The following is a 20,296-nucleotide window of genomic DNA, read 5'->3' as shown; positions in this document are numbered from 1 at the left end:
CCCCTGGCCCTCAGCTGAGGGAGGGGCTCACCACCTCCTTCATAGTACACACCCTGGCGTGTGGTAGCCCCTTGAGGGCAGGGTTCGTAACTCTGGGTCCTGGGACCCAACAGGACCTTGACGCTTGGTATGTGCATAATGTGAAGTCAGTTCAGCTGCACCCAGCTCTTCCTTTTCGCTTTTCAGTTTCTAACACCACTGTCTGTCAAGAGGAGTGTGTGGTGTTGTTTTCTGACACTGAGAAAGCTGAAAAGGAAAAGAGCTTTTCTGCGGCAAACTGATAAGAATCTGAGTGATTATAGAGGACTTCGCTTTTTGTTCTGTTTTGCTTAGATGAGCAGATTTGGAAATTAATATTGGTATTAGAATCATACAGAAAGGAGACAGAGGTTCAAAAGCTGCAGCAGCTTATCGGGGATCCCTCAGCAGGTGGGTGGTCAGGACTCCTGACTCCAAGCCCACACGCTTTCTATAACCCCTTGCTGTCCCACTTTTTAAAACTCTCTGCATGTTTAAAAAATTTAAAGGTAAGCAGTATTAAGCATTTTTTAAAATTAGAGATAGCTTATAAGACCACATTTGGCCTCCCCTAGTATAATACACATATTAAGGGGCCTTACTCAGTCCTTCTACAGTTTTATGACCAAAGGTACTGAACATACTGTCTGCTGTGGGACTGATTTTGTATGTGGCTTGGGTAAAGCGGTCCTTAATCTTCTGTGTACCATGTGTAAATTTCCCTTTAATCCATTCTATCCCTGTGAGCATAACTGAAATATTTTTAAATGCTTAAGTGAACTTCGATGCTAGTGTCATTGGTTTTACACATTGTTGGGGGAAAATGGGATAGAATAGGAAAGTGACTTTTTTGGGGGGGTGATATTATGCAGAGCAGTTTGGGGACTGTTTATGGTGGTTTCTTGTACTTTTCAGTGAGTCAGTAATTCACTTTTTCTTTTCTCCAGAAAGCGCTTATGCCCAATCTCTGCCTGACATGCATTTTCTCTTTAGGACACTCTTCAGATCACCCCTCTGTGTGCCAGTGAGAGGCATTACAAGCATCTTGGACGGTGCTGTAACAAATGTGAACCGGGTTTGTACTTCTAAACCTCCTTTCATTGTCTTTCAAAAGTGGGTGGGGCTTTTTTATTTTTTTTTAATCTGAGAATGATTTCCATCCTGCCAGATGAATAAAGAACTTTGATAGGCTTTTTTTTTTTTTTTTTCTTTTTTGGTCACCCCATGGCACATGGAGTTCCTGGGTCAGGGATCAAATCCATGCCACAGTTACAACAAGGCCGGATCCATTAACTCACTGAGCTGGGGCAGGGATCGAACCTGTGTCCTGGAACTGCAGAGATGCTGCCAGTCCCCTTGCGCCATAGTGGGAACTCCTGGATCCGCTTTTTGTGGCAATGACAGGTAGTAATGTCTGTCACTCTGAAGACAAAAATCTTTCTCTAATAGATAAATCACTTAAAAATCAAAAGTAATTTCAGAAACTAGTACTTGAATTAAGTACATGCTGGGACATGAATTAAGTACCAGTTTTCCAAAACACTGTTTCTTGAGAAAGCAAGATTTTTTTTTTTGGCTGCACCCATGGCTTGTGGAAGTTCCCAGGCTAGGAATTGAACCTGTGCCACCATAGTGACAATGCCAGACCCTTAACTTGCTGAGCCACCAGGGAACTATGGCAAGATGGTTTTTAAAACTCTGTTTTAGAAGTTTATGATTCAGTCTCTCAAGATACAAAATGTAACTCCTACTTAAGAGTATTATTCTCAGGAGTTCCATCTGTGGCACAATAGGATCAGTGTTATCTCTGCAGCACCAGGATGCCAGGTCAATCCCTGACTGGCACAGAGGGTTAAAGCATCTGGCACTACTTGGCTCAGATGTGATCCTTGGCCCAGGAACTCCATATGCCACTGAGCAGCCAAAAAAGAAAAAAAAAGTTTAAAAAATTAAATAAAAGTATTATTTTCATAGAAATTTAGAGGGGGATGACTAATCAGGAATTGCTGCTGCTAAAAATTGCCTGAGCCCATTATAACTTCTCCCCACAATACCTGTTGAAGTGTTGAAGGTGGACGGGTCACCGCTTTCCCAAAGTTCTGCCAGAAGGTGGCCAAGTATTTCTGTGGCCTCAGTGAATGAAACCCCAAATCCAGCGGGTCCTCCCTCACCCACTGTTCTGGGGAAGGGGACTTTGAGGAGTAGGTGCTTACAAAGATCCTTTAGATATTTCAGCTACAAATATTCCTTGGATGTGAAGAACGAAGATCTAGTGATTTTCATGCCTGCGTGTGTGTGTGTGTGTGTGTGTGTGTGTGTGTGTGTGTGTGTGTGTACACGCTGATCAAACTAAGTTAACTGTTAGCCCACAGTGTGCGAAGGGCAAGAGAAGTGAACTAATCAGATTGACAGTTGAGGGGAGTTGAAGATAGGGGGAGGGGTATGAAATGAAGTTCCTCTTGCTTAGCCCCCAGGGAACCCCTCAAGTTCTGCAGGCACCAGTTTGAAAAATTATAGTTCTTTGCTTTAGAGGTTTGTGGTGGAAAGGCTGATATTTTACTTAGAAGAACTGAAAAACTGATGTGACCACAGGCACAGCAAACCCAGATGGGAAGCCTGAGAAGCTGTGATACATGCCTCATCTCGTGCATCATTTTATTTTGGGGGATATCATGGGATCATGGTCATGTAAGGGATCCAGTAAATTGGTGCATTTTTATTGATTTCTTGGTTTGGGGGAAGAGGGAATATTTTTGATTGGTGCATTTTTTTCCCTTTCTAATTTAAGGAAAATACATGTTTTCTAAATGCACCGCTACCTCGGAAAGCATCTGTCTGCCCTGCGGCCCAGACGAATACCTGGACACCTGGAATGAAGAAGAGAAATGTTTGCTACATAAAGTTTGTGATACAGGTGAGTTGGTCATGTCAGGGTGGGGGAGTGTGGATAAATGATATTTTTAGATATAGCAATGCTGTCTCTTTTGGAGGGCATGGGAAGAAGTTTTGACTACAGATCCCCAGAAGGATGTGCTTTAGATCCCAGAAGCATTGGGTCAAAATTCTCCATGTAGAACTTCTGTTCTGGAATATTTCTGCGTTTAGTCCTGGAACATAACTTACAGTGGACAAAAGGTTTCCACAATGTTTCCATGTTATGTTGTGTTAACTTAATCCTCACCAAAACCTGCAAGGGAGCCATGATTATCTCATTGGAAAGATGGAGAAACTGAGACTAGGAGAGAGTGAATGACTTGTCCAAGGTTGCAAGGGAGAAGCAGGACTCAAAACCAGACCTTCATGCTCAGGTCTTTTTCCTCAATCATCCATGACCCTTCACAGTCTGCTATAGGGCTTTTGGCCTCGAATGTTTTTTTAATTATAGCTTGTTTGTAAGAAAAGGATCAACATGGAGTTCCCGTCGTGGCTCAGTGGTTAACAAATCTGACTAGGAACCATGAGGTTGCAGGGTCCATCCCTGGTCTTGCTCAGTGGGTTAAGGATCCGGCGTTTCAGTGAGCTGTGGTATAGGTCGCAGACGTGGCTCGGATCCCACATTGCTGTGGCTCTGGCCTAGGCCGGCGGCTATGACTCCAATTGGACCCCTGGCCTGGGAACCTCCATATGCCGCAAGAGTGGCCCAAGAAATGGCAAAAAGACCAAAAAAAAAAAAAAAAAAAAAGGAAAAAGAAAAAGAAAAGGATCAACATATGTGTCTAAAGTCTCATCAGGGATGCTCCTTTTCCTCCCTTTTTTCCTCTTTTCATTCAGTTTATCTGTCGAGGAGGCCATGTCATTAATCCTGTGGGGTTCCCACAGTCTGAGCTTTTCTGGTTCCACTCCCTTGGTCTCATTGAACATACTCTTCTGTCTCCTTTATTTCCTGTAAAGAGGTTATGAGATCTAGAAGGCTGATCAGAATCTTGTTTGGGTTTTTCTACTTTGCATTTGGCAAAGCTCCTTCATGAGAGTGGTTATGTCAGGGCCCACAAAGTAGCTGCTTTCTCTTGTCCGGTGACATCAGCAGCTGTTGGTGATGATGGCCTAGATCCCGTTTCACGTGGGGTGAAGGAAAGGTGATGTTCTAATGCCATCACCCTTTCTTCAGTTATTGGCTGGAATGCTTTATAAAGAGAAACTTCCCTCATCAACTGGTTGTTATCCTGAAGTACAGTATACACAGGAACAACAGAATGACTGCCTGTAGCTTTATTTATCACTTTTCAAAATAATGAAACTCCATCATCAAGTTTTCTCTGAGGGATCTGTATGAATATGAACTCATGCGTTCACATGAGAGGTGTTTTAACCTATTGCAGTTACTAGTTTTACTGGTGTTTGGATTATCTCCTCTTTTCCAGGTGGCCCCCACGTCTTTTTTTTCTTTTTTTGTGTTTTTAGGGCCATATCCGTAGCATATAGAGGTTCCCAGGCTGGGGTCCAGTCAGAGCTACAGCTGCTGGCCTCCACCACAGCCACAGCAACACGGGATCTGAGCTGCGTCTGTGACCTACACCACAGCTCACGACAATGCCAGATCCTTAACCCACTGAGTGAGGCCAGGAATCGAACCGCAACCTCATTGTTCCTAGTCAGGATTCGTTTCTGCTGTGCCATGACGGGAACTCCACCCCGCCCCCCCAAGCCTTTTCATGTGGCCCTGGGTGTTTTTAAGAGCTGTCTTCCTTCCAGGCTTATCTTGGACATTTCCTGCCCTGAGACTGGAATGGGATATTTCTTCAAGTATTGCCTACTGCTTTCAGCAGCACATCTTATTTAGTGACTTCAGTCTGGGTGCTAGGGAGGCTCATTGCTGCTGGATTGATCTTTGTATATAGGGGTTTTTTTTCTTTCTTTAGTAGACAGAACTAGGAAATAGGCATTTTTAAAAACATCATAATTTTTCTAAAGTGTTAGAGACAGCTGGCAGATTTTGGCCGGAGACGGTAACATGGAAACTCCACTGAGCAGAAGCATCTGATCAAGTCTTCTTTCTTTCCCACTGCTTAGTAATGAGCTTGACTCATCGCTGTCTCTTGGAAAGAAAGATTCACTCTGTCTACTGCCAAAATTGATTAAAGCCCCAAAACTGGTGCAATAAGATATTTAAAAACATGTCAAAATCATTCATCACCACACAGGCTTACATGCACTTACATTTGAGTGGGCAACTGGAATTAGAAGTTTCCAAGGACATGACACTTGTCCATGTGTGTTCCAGACATTATGTCCAGGCTCATGCATATTGGCCTTGGTGTTTCAGTGCTGACCTGGGCCTCGCAGAGTGGACACAGAAGGGAGTGGAGATTTCTCAGGCTCACCAAGCTATGGTGTGAAAAGAATGGGAGTGAGAAACATCCCCTCCCTGCTGGTTATAACTTGAGATGGTGAAGGAGGGAATGGTTTCTGGTTTGTTCTCTCTTGGAATCCTGTCCTAGACAGTTCAGGCTGTTCTAACAGAATACCACAAACTGAGTAGCTTAAACAATAAATATATATTCCTCACAGTTCTGGAGGCTAGAAGTCTGAGATTGGGGCGCCAGCATGATTGGGGCGCCAGCATGGGTTCTTGGTGAGGGCTCTAGTCTTGGTTTCCTGGTTTCAAGACAGCCGATTTCTTGTTGTATCCTCACATGGTGGAAAACAGAGAGAGAGGAAGCAAGCTTTCTGCCATTTCTTATTATAAGGGCACTAATCCCATTCATGAGGGCTCCACTCTCATGGCCTAATCACCTCCCAGTACCAAAGCCCCACCATCATCACTTTGGGGGTTAAGATTTCAACATATGAATTTTGAGGGGACACAAACATCAGTCCATAACAAATGCTGATAAATATTCAGGAATATAAAGTACAAAGGCCATTTAGACCATTCAGATGAGATGGGGTGGTATGGGGAAGGAAGTCTGTTTTACATAAATGTGTTGTTTCCCATGTGTGTGAATATGTGTGTATGTGCAGTTGATTCTTATTATTGATGGTAGCTATGTTCTATAAAGTCGTCACAAACTCTAAGCCAGTAAATCCTGACCCACTGCCCCTAGAGGAAATACAGGCTTAGGTTCCTGGGATTCTCTGGTCATAATGTTTTCATCAACCAGTTAACACATAACCTTGTTTTGTATGTGTTTCTGTTTTAAGACACGTTGTTTAAGAAATATTTTGACTTATTAACAATGAACTCACAATAAAAAGCATTGTAACTCATCTGAACAGAGTGGATCTAAACCATGGATTTTCTCCAGAAGACACATCATCACACAGCCTTCTTGGGCTTAGAAACACTTGACAGCACTTCAGCCCTGTGTCTGGGGACCATTTTAAATAGGGAAATTTAAACAACAAAAATGCCCAAAGTCAGACACTAAAAATACCCCCAAAAGGATACTGGTTTTCAATATGAGAGCTGAAACTAGAAGGCAGAGTGTCACCTCATTTGCCCTTGGCTGGGAACATGCATATCCAGCCAGTGGCTCAAAAATTTTGCTGTTCCAAGTGTGTCTGAGAATGAGAGCAAAAGTGCCAGGAGTCTCTATGTGGGGGTTATGATTAAATTTTAATGAGTAGGTGAAACTGCAAATATGAACCAGAGAATACTGAGTATCAACTGTGTGTGTGAGCATTTACCTCTATTCCACAAAAGCCGGAAAGGGCCAGAAGCTTTGGTATGAGGAGAGAGCGCTTTGCTTTGTGAGATAAGAGACAACAAACATGTTATCCTAAGTTTGGGGGAGAGATGAATTTCTAAGTGTGTTGCCAGGCCCAGCTCATTTCACACGAGGTTGCCCACTTACCTCATTTCACAGCACCTCCTGTTTTCAGAACTGAATAATCCTGCGGCCCTGCAGGATCCCAAAGTGACTCCCCAATCTCCAGAAACGCTATTCTCTCAGGTCCAATTTAGCATTGGTCTTAAGAATGTTTATCACCTTTGGATTTAAAAATCAAACTGTGAGGTCAACTATTTCGCATTCGTCAAAAGAGTCAATGATGATAAGGATCCCTAGTCCGTAGTCTTCCTACTAACATGAAAATTGACTTTAAAAAACCACAGAACTCCTAATTATTGAGAAATAACTAAGACCCCAGATAAAACTCTGGGATGTTTCAGTGCCAGCACAGGAAGTGTGAGGGGGAACTTGGATGTTCCTGAATCCCCGTGTCCTGAGTGATTCATCTGTCTGCGTGGAGCCAGCGGGGCGGGCGCTGTGTCGGGTGGTTTGGGGCTGGTGATGTTGGAGCATTCGCGGCACAAGGTGGAAGATGTGCATCCAGCTTACCCACTGCCTAGCTGCCCTTCTTTCTCTCCCGCAGGCAAGGCCCTGGTAGCCGTGGAGCCGGGCAACCGGACGGCCCCGCGGCGCTGCGCCTGCACAGCCGGGTACCACTGGAGCGAGGACTGTCACTGCTGCCGCCGCAATGCCGAGTGCGCGCCGGGCTTTGGCGCCCAGCATCCGGGTATGGGCGCATTCCCGCATCTGGTGGCTCTCCGAAGCCTTGCGTGTACCCCCAGGCCCAAGCGGCCTCTCTGAAGCCTCCTTGCGTGTCTCGCCCACCGCCGCCCCGCCTCCCTGGGCTGGGTGCTGGAGGGGCCTCAGGGTCCCCGGGGAAGGTGCCCCCAGAGGAATGTGAGCGCTTGCTCGGTCCGCGTGCCCTTCTCCAGGCTCCTCCTTCTGTGAAGCCTTCACAATCCCCACGGGGAAGGGAGGGGGAACCCAGTCATTCCGGGGTCCCCCGTTTTTTTTTTGAACTTATGTACTCCCTTAGATGAATTTCGGAAAACGGTGCACCTCCTGTCATATTTTTAAGTTGACATCTAAAGCTTTTTTTATTGCAAATTGAAAGAGTTGCTAAGGACTTAGTTTCCAGGGAATCTGAACACTTGCTAAAATATTCAGTGGAATCTATACCATGGCAATTTGATACCCATCATCATCCATTTAAAAATGCACTTACCTTCTTTTACTACTGGAAATTTTCATAGAGTTCTTTTCTCTCCCTTGATTTGTATCCATTTCAACTTCCCTACAGAGTTTTACCCTAATGCATTTCTTTAGGCTTGAAGAGTTTTTACTAATCACATTTTCATACTTTAACACAAAAAAAGTACCTTTTTGAGACTTTAACTCTTTTAAAAATTTCCTATGACTCAAGATTCTAAAGGTTAAAACCATTTATTCTGAATAAAATTTGTTAACTACAGTTATTATTACACAGTTGAAAATGAATATGTTATATTTTGCTATATTATAAAAGCCAAACACAGGGTTGGGAAAATTAAAATATTGTTCATTTCATTTCATATTGAGAAAAATGTCCATCGCAGAGTCTAACTGACACAGTCAGCCCTTATCATCAACTTATCAACTAAATAGATGTGCTTTCTCTTGGAAAAAGTCTGACTTGATTTAATTACTAAAATAAATCTCCCTGTGACAGCCTACTCTCTTCTGGATTCTGGTTCTAAGATACAGGCACGATCCAGAAAGATATAGGAAAGACCTATCTACAGGCAAGACCTTTTGGAAAGTTTGTTAACTGCATGAAAAAAGGTGCTGGCCCCTTCCTGCTTTTTTTTTTTTTTTTCCTGGTCAGGTTCTCTCTGCTTTGCCCCTTTGGGGTTGGTATGTCCTTCAGCAATAGGTGGAGGGTAGAGGAGGTGATGTGTGGATGAATGAAAATTTCACCCCTGCCTGACCTTGCAGTGCATTTGAACTCAGAACAACTCTACCTGATTCCAAATACCCCATCTGTGATGTCACACCCTTGTCCTTCATAGATAGATAGGGAAAGACAGAAGCTATACTGAGGTGCTCTGAACACAGAGCTTTCCATCACCAATATTTTCACTTGTTGCTCTGTTTGGCATCTCAGAAATTTGGCACCATGGTAGGGTTTGGAGCGGTCAGAAGTGTGCCTTCTTTTCTAAAGTGGGAGTAGTGTGATTGTGAAAGGGGAAAAGAGAAAGGACACCATGCTGGATGTCCCCAGAAGGCCAGTGTTACAAAGAGCAGATGTGAAAGTCAGGCATGTGTGTATGGAAATTGATGCCCTTTAAGCTCATGGCACCTTGAAAGCCCCTTAGTAAATCTCTGTTTTTAAGGGCTACTCTTCCAGAGTGTGTTTATCTTTCTAAAAGCTATTTGAATTAACATAAGTGGCTAGGTGTTAACTGCACCTTTGGTAATATCATTGCAAGGCAAATCAAATTACTAGAATTGGGGGGGAGGGCAACCTATGTACTAAGCCAATTGCAGAAATCAAGAATGTACTTCCCACTTGATTTTGGACAAAGAAATGTAATTCCTTGTTTTGGTGTTTTATTTATGAAAATAAACTACAGAAGTGCTATTAATTTCAAGAGTAATTTGTGGTTTTGGCACAAGCCAGTTGCCTGATTATGATATCACATGGTAGCCAATGTCCTTCTTTATTGGAATTACCCAAGGGTCATCATGTGTCAGTTGCAGTAAAGGTAATAGACATAGGAAATCTAAGACATTTCCTATTTTGATAATGTAGCTTATGCAGAATATGAGATAGTTGATGTCTTACTAAACTAGGATCAATTGCTGCTTTCAGTGCTATGGCTTAAGGCAGGAGTGCAAAATCCATCCTACTACTTATGTTCATATAAATACAGTTTTATTGGAACACACCCACATTTTTTTTTACACATTGTGTGAGACTGCTTTCATGCTTCAGACAATTTGCAGAGATCAGAAGGCCTGCAAAACCTAAGATATTTACTGTATGGCCCTTAATAGAAAACTTTTAATACCAGCCTTTGGTTTGAGAGAAAGAGACCTATAGTGTAAGATGATATTTTTTTTTAAAGGAAACTTTGTTGAACTCTAATACTTCAGCTGGTGAGATTATTGATCAGAGAGGTCAGGACAAGCCATTTCCTTTAAAAGCAGTAAATAGGCTTCCATTCTCTTACCTGAAGGCTGGTGCAAGCCCCAAAGGGGAAACAGGGGAGAAGAGACAGGTGCTTGGCTAAAGCAAATCAGACCGCAGGCTCCCTGGCCAGGAAACAGTATCAGCAGCTAGGATGGTGGCTCTGACCAGCAGAGGGTCCAGACTAGAGAGCTGGACCTAGCTCAGATCTGTTGATTATGCCCTGAAATTGGGCTAGTTACCCTTCTGGACACAGTGCTGTCACCTGCTGTGGGATCTTGGACCCTCTGAGATCATCAGCCACAGATGGCAAGGTTGAGAATGGGGAGGTCAGGACTGGGGGACAGCTCCTGATCTCTAGTCCTCTGGGCCATCATCCTGGCTGATCTCTAAGTGTTGTTTGTTTTGTGTTCTTTTGTCCATTGGTCTTTTTGACAGTGCAGCTCAATAAGGACACGGTGTGCAAGCCCTGTCTGGCAGGCTACTTCTCCAATACCTCTTCCTCCACAGAAAAATGCAAACCCTGGACCAAGTAAGTGACATTAAAAGAACGAGATAATTTGTTGAGTTTAAACAATTCAACCCCTGCTGTCTCCTCTGCGTTCAAAACAGACTGATTCAGCTTGGTGAGGCTTCCTCTGGGAGCCACGTTCATGACAGAAAAAGCCTGTCAATTGAGCCTGAGGAAAATAAACCAGTCCAACTGGTCTTCAACCTGATGTGTGACAGGAGCTCTATATTACTTGTTAGATTCAGTTTGACCGAAGCTTTGACTTATAGTTGCAACTGCTTTTTCCCTTTTTCTCAACTTATTTAGTTGCAGGTTATTTATGATGTTTATAAATATGATGTTATTTATGATGTCACTCACTGTTCCCACTCCTCCCAGCATCACTGGTTGATTTGTCCAAAGATATGTGTTGTGTATGTGCATATAGACACCCTCTGTTTAAATAAATATTTACATACTTGGCTTTTTTCATATAATATATGAAAGGAAGGAAGCACATTTCACATTATTCCACTTAGATCTTTATGGCATTGTATAGCAACCTGGTATGCCATCAAAAGATGTACCGTAATTTATTTAATAAGTACCCAATTGATAGTCATTTAAGTTTTTTCCAGTCTTGCAGTAATAAATCATTTTGCAATGAATCATCTCATCTATTTACTCTCTCACACATATGTGAGTATATCCATAGTGAATTTCCTGGGTCCTTTTATAGCATGTTCAGTGTTGAATACTCATAATCAATGTCATGATTCCTTCAGTTCTCAATAAACTAATTCTCACTCAATGTTTATTTTCTGATCCATTTATTTAAGTTTTATTTTGAAAAGATTTTCTGTGTTTTCAGCTTCAAACAAGTGTTCATCCAGAGTTTATCACTTAGCCATGATGATTGAATTTGGAATCTTCACTAAATCTTCTTCACCAAATCTTCTTCACCAATCTACTCTCTTCTGGACCATGTTCTCACAGTCATTCTTGGAGAACATGGACAGTAGTTATCTCTCTTTGTTTGTTCATCTTCATGGCGTGTGGATAGGCACTGGGGATTCAAACATCCAGGAAGACCTGGGTTCTTCTCCTGAAGAAGCTACCAGTCTAATGGGGTAGAGCCTTTCATTGCTTTTTAAAAAAATATAAGAATATAAAACCAAAGCATTCACCTCCCTTTCCCCTCACAGCTGCACCATTCTTGGAGAGACGGAAGCACGTCATGGGACTGATAAATCAGATGTGGTTTGTAGCTCTTCTCTGCCATCTACAAAACCACCAAATGGTATGTTTAATGGAGCAGGTTGGTTGGGTAGATGTACCCCAGTCTAGTCAGCTCTTCTAGATTTCTCCCAAATCACATTGCTGTATCTGGAGGGGTCCATCTCTCCCTTTCATTTCATCCTCTCCCTGGTCAGCTCAGTGTTTCATTTTTAGCAGTATTTCAATTCCAGATGTGTTGTTTACATGATAATTTTCTACTCTGGAATGGATAACTAATAATTTATTAATATATACCAAAAAAAGAAAATTGGGGTGCAAACATAAATTAAAATGCCCAAATGTGGTAGGATGGCGGTAGTCACAACAGGGTATCTATGGGAGATTTTGGTCACCAGCTGGAGTCAGCAGCTTGTTAGAATATAGTTATCATTATTTATGGAACATTTTGTAGATCAGATTAATTTAAGTACAGTTGCAAGACTGACAGAAAGTTGACAGTTAACACTGGATACCGGTTCTCTAGGTGAGTGAGATGCACTGGAGGTAGGTCCAGATATCACAGTGCAGGAGGAGGAATCAGTGGCCGTAAGACCTTTCTAATGAGGCATGAGAACCTGGGCCATGGAATAATGGGGTTCATGAACTTGGGCTTGAAAAATCAAGGGTTTAGCTTTGACATTTTAGCAAAGTGGGGGAACATCCAAGAGTTCTGGATAATGAATCACACAGTCAGAGCATCATTTTTAAAAGACCATTCTGTAGAGACATTAAAAATGACTGAGGGATTAAAAAATTGTTTAAAAAAAGATAGAAGGAGAGGAAAGGAAAGTCTGGAAACCAATTCACATAAACCAAGAGTTTCCAATATAAAGGTACTAGCATTTAAGTGATCAAGAAGGATGAAAAACATGGTTGAGCCCACATTGTGTTGTGGATGAAATACCTGAAATACTTTGCAGCATGGCTGTGGTTCTGTTCTCCTAACCAGCAAAACCCTGGTGCCATGTTATTTGGAAAGAGGTATGATAAGGCCCTCTTTTTGCCTCAGAGCCCATCCACCTTGAGAAGTTGAAGTGTTCCATAGGTAAGCAAAGATGGACCTGGATGGCGGTCAACTCCATTAGAGCTGTTTTAAAATAGAAGTGTTTAAAGATGGTCCTGGACTTGCCCCCCTCAGAGTGATGCCAGCTGGCAGGACTGGGCTGGGTTGCTGACTTCACCCATCCGAACGGAAGTGCTCTCTGACAAACCTGCAGCCAGGGTCGGGGACCTTCATACTTCTCTCTCTCCACACCAACATCCTTGATTCTGGAGTTTGATTGAAAGGGTTTTGATTTTAAATTTATAGACAAAAAAGTGAACAATCTTTAATGCTGTTTTTCTCACTTTCTTCCAACACAGAACCCCAGACTTACTTGCCCAGTTTAATTATTCTGTTTCTCTTCATATCTGTGGCGTTGGTTGCTGCTGTCATCTTTGGTGTTTACTATAGGAAAAAAGGGAAAGCACTAACAGGTATTGTGTCTATGGTTGTTTTTGAAAATGAATCTCAAAGAAAGTGTATGCTTTGAAGATGCCTATATTGCCCTCTGACTGCCCCCGGTGATCTGTTTAAACTAAGATGAAGTTTTATGCCCGCTTTATGCCTAATTCATTGTTCTCTGGCAAAACAAACAAAAATCCATTGTGGGAGTTCCGGTTGTGGCTCAGCAGAAACGAATCTGACTTGCATCCATGAGGACACAGGTTCTATCACTGGCCTTGCTCAGTGGGTTAAGGATCCAGCATTGCCGTGAGCTGTGGTGTAGGTTGCAGATGCAGCTCCAATCCTGATCCCACGTTGCTGTGGCTATGGCGTAGGCTGGCAGCTATAGTTCTGATTTGACATCTAGTCTGGGAACCTCCCTATGCTGCAGGTGCAGCCCTAAAAAGACAAAAAAGAAAATCCGTTGTGCCTGTTTATGTATGATTGGAAATATTTTAGGTGCAGGCATCCAGTGGCTGTTGTATAGATTATGTGGTGTCAGATATACGGAGTCGCATTTATCCTAGAATACAAACATTCATTAATTACTTATTACTTAAATTAATTGCTTAGACAAAATGCTCAGGGAAATGGCAGATGGAAAGTTTTTACTGGGGTGTTGCCTTAATATGTGACTTCTAAATTCTGAAAATAAGTTGTCTTATATTCAGTAACATTTAGGTGATCCTTCTTAGCATGAATAGTCAAGTGTCCTCTTGTTTGTTGGGAATAGTTTTTCCACACACACAAAAATTGTTTGATAGTGTCTTTTAACATCATATCCTGTTTGACTTTTATACTACAAAGCTAAAAAGGTGTAATTTTAAAGAAAGAGTTCAAGACTTCATGAGGTTCCCTAAAGTTGTTTCTTAGTACACATCATTCTCTTTTGAAGCATGTGTGGTCTTCCCCATCCTTTCCCACTTTCAGTTGCTCACTTGTTTATCTTGTCCACCTCTGCTTTGCTGTGATTCCATCAGTTCTCCAGCCATGGCATCCATGGACTTCACAAATCCCTGCAGACTTTCTATTTCCACTAACATTCTATTACCTAGGAGTTCCCGTAGTGGCTCAATGGCTAACAAATCTGACTAGGAGCCATGAGGTTGCAGGTTCGATCCCTGGCCTTGCTCAGTGGGTTAAGGACCCGGTGTTGCCTTGAGCTGTGGTGTAGATCGCAGACGTGGCTCGGATCTGGCGTTGCTCTGTCTGTGGTGTAGGCCGCAGCTACAGCTCTAATGAGACCCCCTGGCCTCTAATGAACCTCCATATGCTGTGGGTGTGGCCCTAGAAAAGACAAAAAGACAAAAACAAACAAACAAACAAAAAACATTCCATGATCTAATGTAGCACTGGACAGTCAAAAGAAGGAAGATTGTTAAGCAGAGAGTATTTGAAGAGGAAAAGTTGGAATTAACTTTATTTAAAAGTCTATTCATTATTGAATATTATTATTTAATGCAGCTTCTCTTTCCCGACATCATACCTGGGGATTGGAGTAAGGTGTGTTCAGAGATGTGGATGGATTGCTTGCATAGTCATGTTTACATGAGAAAACAGACTTCAGATGTTTTGTTCTTCAGCTTTTGTCTGTGTAATTATCTCTTAGGCCACATTTTACCAATGTCAAAGGCAATGGGCCTGCCAGTCACTGAGTTGGGATGTGAGACTATTGGCTTTATCCCTTCCTTCAACGTGTGTTTCTTGGCCACCAGGGACCGGACAGGCCCTAGGACACTACGCACAAACAGAGCCATTGCCCCCCTGGAGGAAGTGTCTCTGTGAGCAGGGCAGGTGCTGGGCCCGCAGAGTGAAGCTGAGTGTGGAAAGGGAGGAGCAGAGCTCCAGGTGACCAAGTTGTCCGCCCAGCCTGGGGTCAGCGAGGGCCTCCCTGGGTAGAGGCAGGAGGGATGAGATCTGAAGGACAAGTTGGAGTCAACTAGCCCAAGCGGAGCCAAGGAGAACCAAAAGCACTCCTTGTGGGGAAAACTGAGTGATTGGTGGGAGCAGGGCAAGCAGGGGGATTGAAAGGTCAAGTGCAGCTGGAGCAGAAAGTCAGAACCAGTGTAGGACGGAACTGGAAAGGGGGGCACGGCCAGGCAGTGCAGTCCTGCTGGCTTTGCTAAGGAAGGTGCTCCCAGCCTTAGCAGAAGGAAGCACAAATGGCCCTCTGGTTTTAGTATTTGGGTATTTTAGTAATTAAAATAAATTTGGGCAGTAAGAGTGGACACAAACCCACTGGTAAGGAAGGTTTTTGCCATCAAACAGGAGAGACATTATCATAGTAGGTATGACCTCTGTATACAAATGTCATTTTTAGTACCATGTGCAATTGTTTAGTCCTGATCCCTATAAGGAAAGAGCTGCAACTTTCCCTCTAATTTGAAGTATCTTTATTTTTATATAATTTTAAAATTATAGAATATAAGCATGACTAATAATGATGATAGTAACCGACATATATTAAATATTTATAATGTGCCAACACTGCTATAATATGCCTTTTACACGTACTAAGTCTCCACAACAGCACTATGACTGAGGCAGTATTAATTACCCCACTTTATGATGCAGAAACTGAGGCTCAGAGAAGTTAAACAGACCAAACCAAGTCATGTAATAGGTATCATTACTTTTATTATGACCTGATTATCTTCCAATGGAGAATGGACAACCTCTTGGCTTTAGTTTTTATAGTAAATTCAACATCAAATATTCAACAGAGGTGGGATATAGTTTTGTCTCTTTGTATTATAGACTTTCATAGATTTTTTAAAATTCATGCATTTGACCTTTTAAGTTTCACCACTTCTGTTTTAAAAAGTTAATGAAGATACCCTTTGCATATGCCACCAAACATATTCTTCTGAGAAGCACCAGGTAGAATGGAAAAGGATTTGGAGCCTGCTGGAACTCAGTGGAGTCTAACATAGCTTTTCCTTTTATTGCACATGTATATGTCCTAGTTTACTTCCAGAAAGGTGGTCTCCTAGACCTATGTCACTTTTGTTCCCCCACAACACCCAGCCAAGTCCCTCATGATCAGAGAAAAATTGCTAAGGGAATGAGAATGTCTGTGGTCAAAACAGCAGCGCTGACAGCTTCCAATGGGTCCCAAGATATTCGATGGAACACTAGGGGATCTTACATGGCTTTACATAGATCTGAAAGTTCTGGTTTTGATTGGAGGAGGAAGATGCTTTCATCCTCTTTAAATTGGTTGATTTTCTTTTTTCTTTTCTTTTTTTTAACCAGCTGCAATTGTTTATATTTTCACATTGCTTTATGGAAGTTCCCAGGCTAGGGGTTGAATTGGAGCTGCAACTGCTGGCTTATGCCACAGCCACAGCAACACCAGATCCGAGCTGCATCTACAACCTATGCCTCACCTCCTGGCAATGCCAGATCCTTAAACCACTGAGAAAGGTGAGGGATGGAACCTAAGTCCTCATGGGTACTAGTCGGGTTCTTAACGTGCTGAGCCACAGTGGGAACTCCTAGTTGATTTTCTTTTAAATGTTTTCCCCTCAGGAACTTTCACTTAGGGGTTTGCAGATGATTGTGGTTAAAGATAATCTCAAACTGACATAGTGGTCAATAATACTGAATCCAAAATAGGACATAATAATGTGAAGCCCTTATCCTTTGTTTTTCTAGCTAACTTGTGGCACTGGGTCAATGAAGCTTGCGGCCGCCTAAGTGGAAATAAGGTAAATTTTAAAGTCTTATGTGCCTCCTTTAAGTGTTGTTAACAGTTCGGCTGATGTAGCTAGTATTAGTCAAATATTGAGCTCCATTGTGAATGGGTCCTTCCTTGGCGGGGTGGAACCTCAAATTCCAGGGTCAATCTCTCCAGAGTACCTCAAAGCCCAAGTCAGTGCTGTTTTCTTTGTATTTCATTCCATCTCTGTGATCCTTGTGTCCATGTATTATTTATATTATTGTTTTAGTGCCAATCTCAATTGCCTAGGACAGATTCCTAGGAGGAAAGAGTTGCCACAGTTCTCTGTAGTTATGTTGCTAGCTTTTAATTTTGGTATAATCTCAAAATTGTAGGAAAGCAGTGGGAATAGTACCAGAAACTCCCACATGCCCTATACCCAGATCCACCAATTGTTTATATTTTCACATTGCTTTATTATTTGCTCTCTGTGTATGTGTATAATATGCATGTCTGTATTTGATAATAAAATTTCATTAATTATCCTGTTATATCCTTTAGATCTATTTTCTCAGGCATAAAGATATATACATTTTAAACCCTGAACTCGTAATGATTTCTCCAGATGCAGTCCCAAAACTACAGGATTCCTTCTAGTTTTTCCTTATCTGTATATGAATCTTCCCTACTCCCACAGCAAGAAAGCTGGCTCCTGTTATTCTCAATACATTTACTCATTTACTCAATTCCAGAATATGCAGAAAGTGGTTTCAGAATCACTAAGCCATCCCATAGCAGAAAACAAAGCTACTAACTAGAGTTCAACATTTGTTCATGGATTGTTGGTTTTTTCATCATTATTATTAATTTGGGTTGAGTATGGAGTCAGAATCCTGTGTCCTGAAGTTATTTGGGTTGGCACTCCCCTTTGCTTTGGCATCAACACACTATTCATTTGAAATGCAGTTAGAGTCATCTGTTTCTGGTTGTACTCTATTTGAGGGTTCTACCCCCTCAATCTTAAATAACCCAAATAAAGTGCCAGAGTGGATATTCCATCTGTACTTGATATGGTGGAAATAATTACTTTACATACCATTTTCAGGCATGTCTAGCAGAACCATGTTCTAGCAACGCTGGTGCTAATGCTGTGCCTTCTGGATTTAAATCAGCAGGAGTCCTCAGGCAATAATTTTAGCTGCACTCGGATGGAAGCGTCTAGTCAGCGTGAAGTTGGTGAGGGTGTCTTACTGCTGACTCTGGAAGAGAAGGTGTTTTCTGAAGATATGTGCTGTCCAGACGGTGGTGGTGCCTGTGGGGGTGCATGTGCAGGTGGTGGTCTCAGCGCCCAGGGACAAGACGCCAGGGTGCTCACCTTGGTCAGCGAGATCACGGGGGATCCCTTCAGGCAGATCCCCACAGAAGACGAATATGTGGACAGGGCCCCCCAGACCCCAGACTCTATACTATTCCTCACTCAGCCTGGCAGCACATCTACACCCCCTTTCCCTGAACCCCTGGAGGTGGGGGAGAATGACAGTTTAAGCCAGTGCTTCACTGGGACAGAGAGCTTGGTGGACTCCGAAAGCTGCCACTTCGCGGAGCCCGCGTTCAGGACTGATTGGGTTCCCACGTCCTCTGAAAAGTACTTGCTAGAAGAAATGGAGGGTGGCAACGGCCCCCACTTGGCAGCCAGCCCTAGCTCCACAGATGGCTGTGCAGGCTGCAGAAGCCCTGCTGGGGAGGACTGGGAACCCCCAGTGGATTCCCCTCAAAGCGGACCCTTGCCCCAGTGCGCCTATGGCATGGGCCTTCCACCTGAAGCAGCTGACAGGGCCGAGGCAGGAGGCCAGCCCTTGGATGGGGCTGAGGTAAAGCTGCCCAGCTCCATGAGGGGAGGCCCTGGGTCCGGAGGCCCCTCCAATGACCAGCCACCTGCGTCAGGTAAGTGGTCTCTCCCTTCTGAACAAAGAGGCCTGGTCTTTGTGCAATGTCTGGGGCAGGTGTCACATGCCATTCAGGGAAAGGGAAGCTGACATGGGAAAAATTCAGCTTGAGCATTTTCTCCTCATAACCCTCTTTATGGGATGGAGTTTTTGTTTGTTTGTTTGTTTCTTTTTAGGGTTGCATCTGTGCGGCATGTAAGTTCCCAGGTTAGGGGTTGAATCAGTTGCATCTATGACCTACACCACAGCTTATGGCAATGCCGGATCCTTAACCCACTGAGTGAGGCCAGGGATCCAACCCACATCCTCATGGATACTAGTTGGGTTCTTAACCCACTGAGCCACAGTAGGAACTCCTATGGATGGTTTTTGATTCAGTCCACATGTTGGGTTTATGGATTGTACCCCTGGGGCTCTCTCCTCATTGATACATGTCCCAGGCCCTTTTGCATTTGGGCTTCTCACAATAGGGTTAGACCTTACCAGCACTGACCCCTAATATTGACAGCATCAACACTGACCACTGGACTGGCTGGTGTCAAGGTGTTCCCTCAGATTTCTGGGTTTTGTTTTTTGTTTGGAAGCAATCTAGGCCTCAAATCTCCCCCCACCCCAGAATCTCTTATAAATTTCAGAAGAACAGAGTTGTTCAGTTAATCCTTGATTAATGACTAGTTATTGAGAGGAGCTTTTTGAATCTAAATTAATGATACAGTAGCTATCCTTTGATGCTTTATCTGAGAAGCCCCTTTTATAACCACTGCATATGATGTATTTATGGAACCAGGAGGATAATTTTACAATTTAAAATCATTATAGAGATTTATCGCTGTACCACTGCTTGAGCATGAATAACCCCCTGGTTGTAATATTATAACTTTTTTCTGTGAAGGTAAAACACACTCTGTTTTATTATGTAGTTACAAGGAGCTTTGCTGCTGACTGAGGGCTTCTTCTGGCTCTGGGGATTATTTGTTTGCTATATTGTGAGAAGCCTGAGGGTCGGGGATCTTTTCGAGAATTTTCTGAAAGGTATAAACATTCTCTCCAGAAAAATGAATATATGCATATATAGTATTTAAGGGGCTTCAAAGAATCCTGCCTGCTCTCCAAAAACACAAAGCCTATTTATGGACCACCTTTATCCTGTGATGCTGCTTCTTTTTCTCTCCCTCCTCTTTACTTAGACTGCAGGTGGGTCTAGCAGCTGGCTTTGAACTAGTTTGTAATCTGAGGTAGCTGGATCGAGCCCTAAATGGAGACCGTTTTGTCCTCTGTTGCTGATGGCTTCTGGCTTATTTGGTAGAACAATGAATTTGAATTTGTTTTCCAAGCTTTGTGGTTTTGCTGCAACTCCACAGATTCACTGATGTGTAAATTCTCTATCAATTGAAAGGAGGAGAGAGGCTTGGGGATATTTTTTGATGAAACATTTGTGTTTTTCATTCAGAAGACCTCATTTTTTTTTTTTTCGATTTTAAGGAATTTCTATATCTGAAAGTTTGGCTCTGTTGTTT

The 20,296-nt window shown here is 42.8% G+C and overlaps 1 protein-coding gene across 2 annotated transcripts in view; it reads left to right on the top strand.

Annotated features, from left to right (window-relative positions):
• TNFRSF11A (TNF receptor superfamily member 11a) overlaps window positions 1–20,296 on the top strand; it is a 59,438-nt gene that overhangs the window by 22,837 nt on the left and 16,305 nt on the right. Inside the window, exons 2-9 of one of the 2 annotated variants that reach the window (XM_005654480.3) lie at window positions 1,012–1,093; window positions 2,807–2,932; window positions 7,333–7,476; window positions 10,357–10,450; window positions 11,614–11,708; window positions 13,049–13,162; window positions 16,830–16,882; window positions 18,009–18,777. In XM_005654480.3, the coding sequence (XP_005654537.2) occupies window positions 1,012–1,093; window positions 2,807–2,932; window positions 7,333–7,476; window positions 10,357–10,450; window positions 11,614–11,708; window positions 13,049–13,162; window positions 16,830–16,882; window positions 18,009–18,777 (1,477 nt within the window). Of the gene's footprint in view, window positions 1–1,011; window positions 1,094–2,806; window positions 2,933–7,332; window positions 7,477–10,356; window positions 10,451–11,613; window positions 11,709–13,048; window positions 13,163–16,829; window positions 16,883–18,005; window positions 18,778–20,296 lie in introns of both variants that reach the window. The other variant, XM_021099691.1, reaches the window with a different exon arrangement.

The sequence above is a fragment of the Sus scrofa genome, chromosome 1 (assembly GCF_000003025.6).
Source record: "Sus scrofa isolate TJ Tabasco breed Duroc chromosome 1, Sscrofa11.1, whole genome shotgun sequence".
NCBI classification, from domain to species: Eukaryota; Metazoa; Chordata; class Mammalia; order Artiodactyla; family Suidae; genus Sus; species Sus scrofa.
The sequence above is the reverse complement of the archived record's forward strand: the minus strand, read 5'-3'. Positions and strand labels throughout refer to the sequence as shown.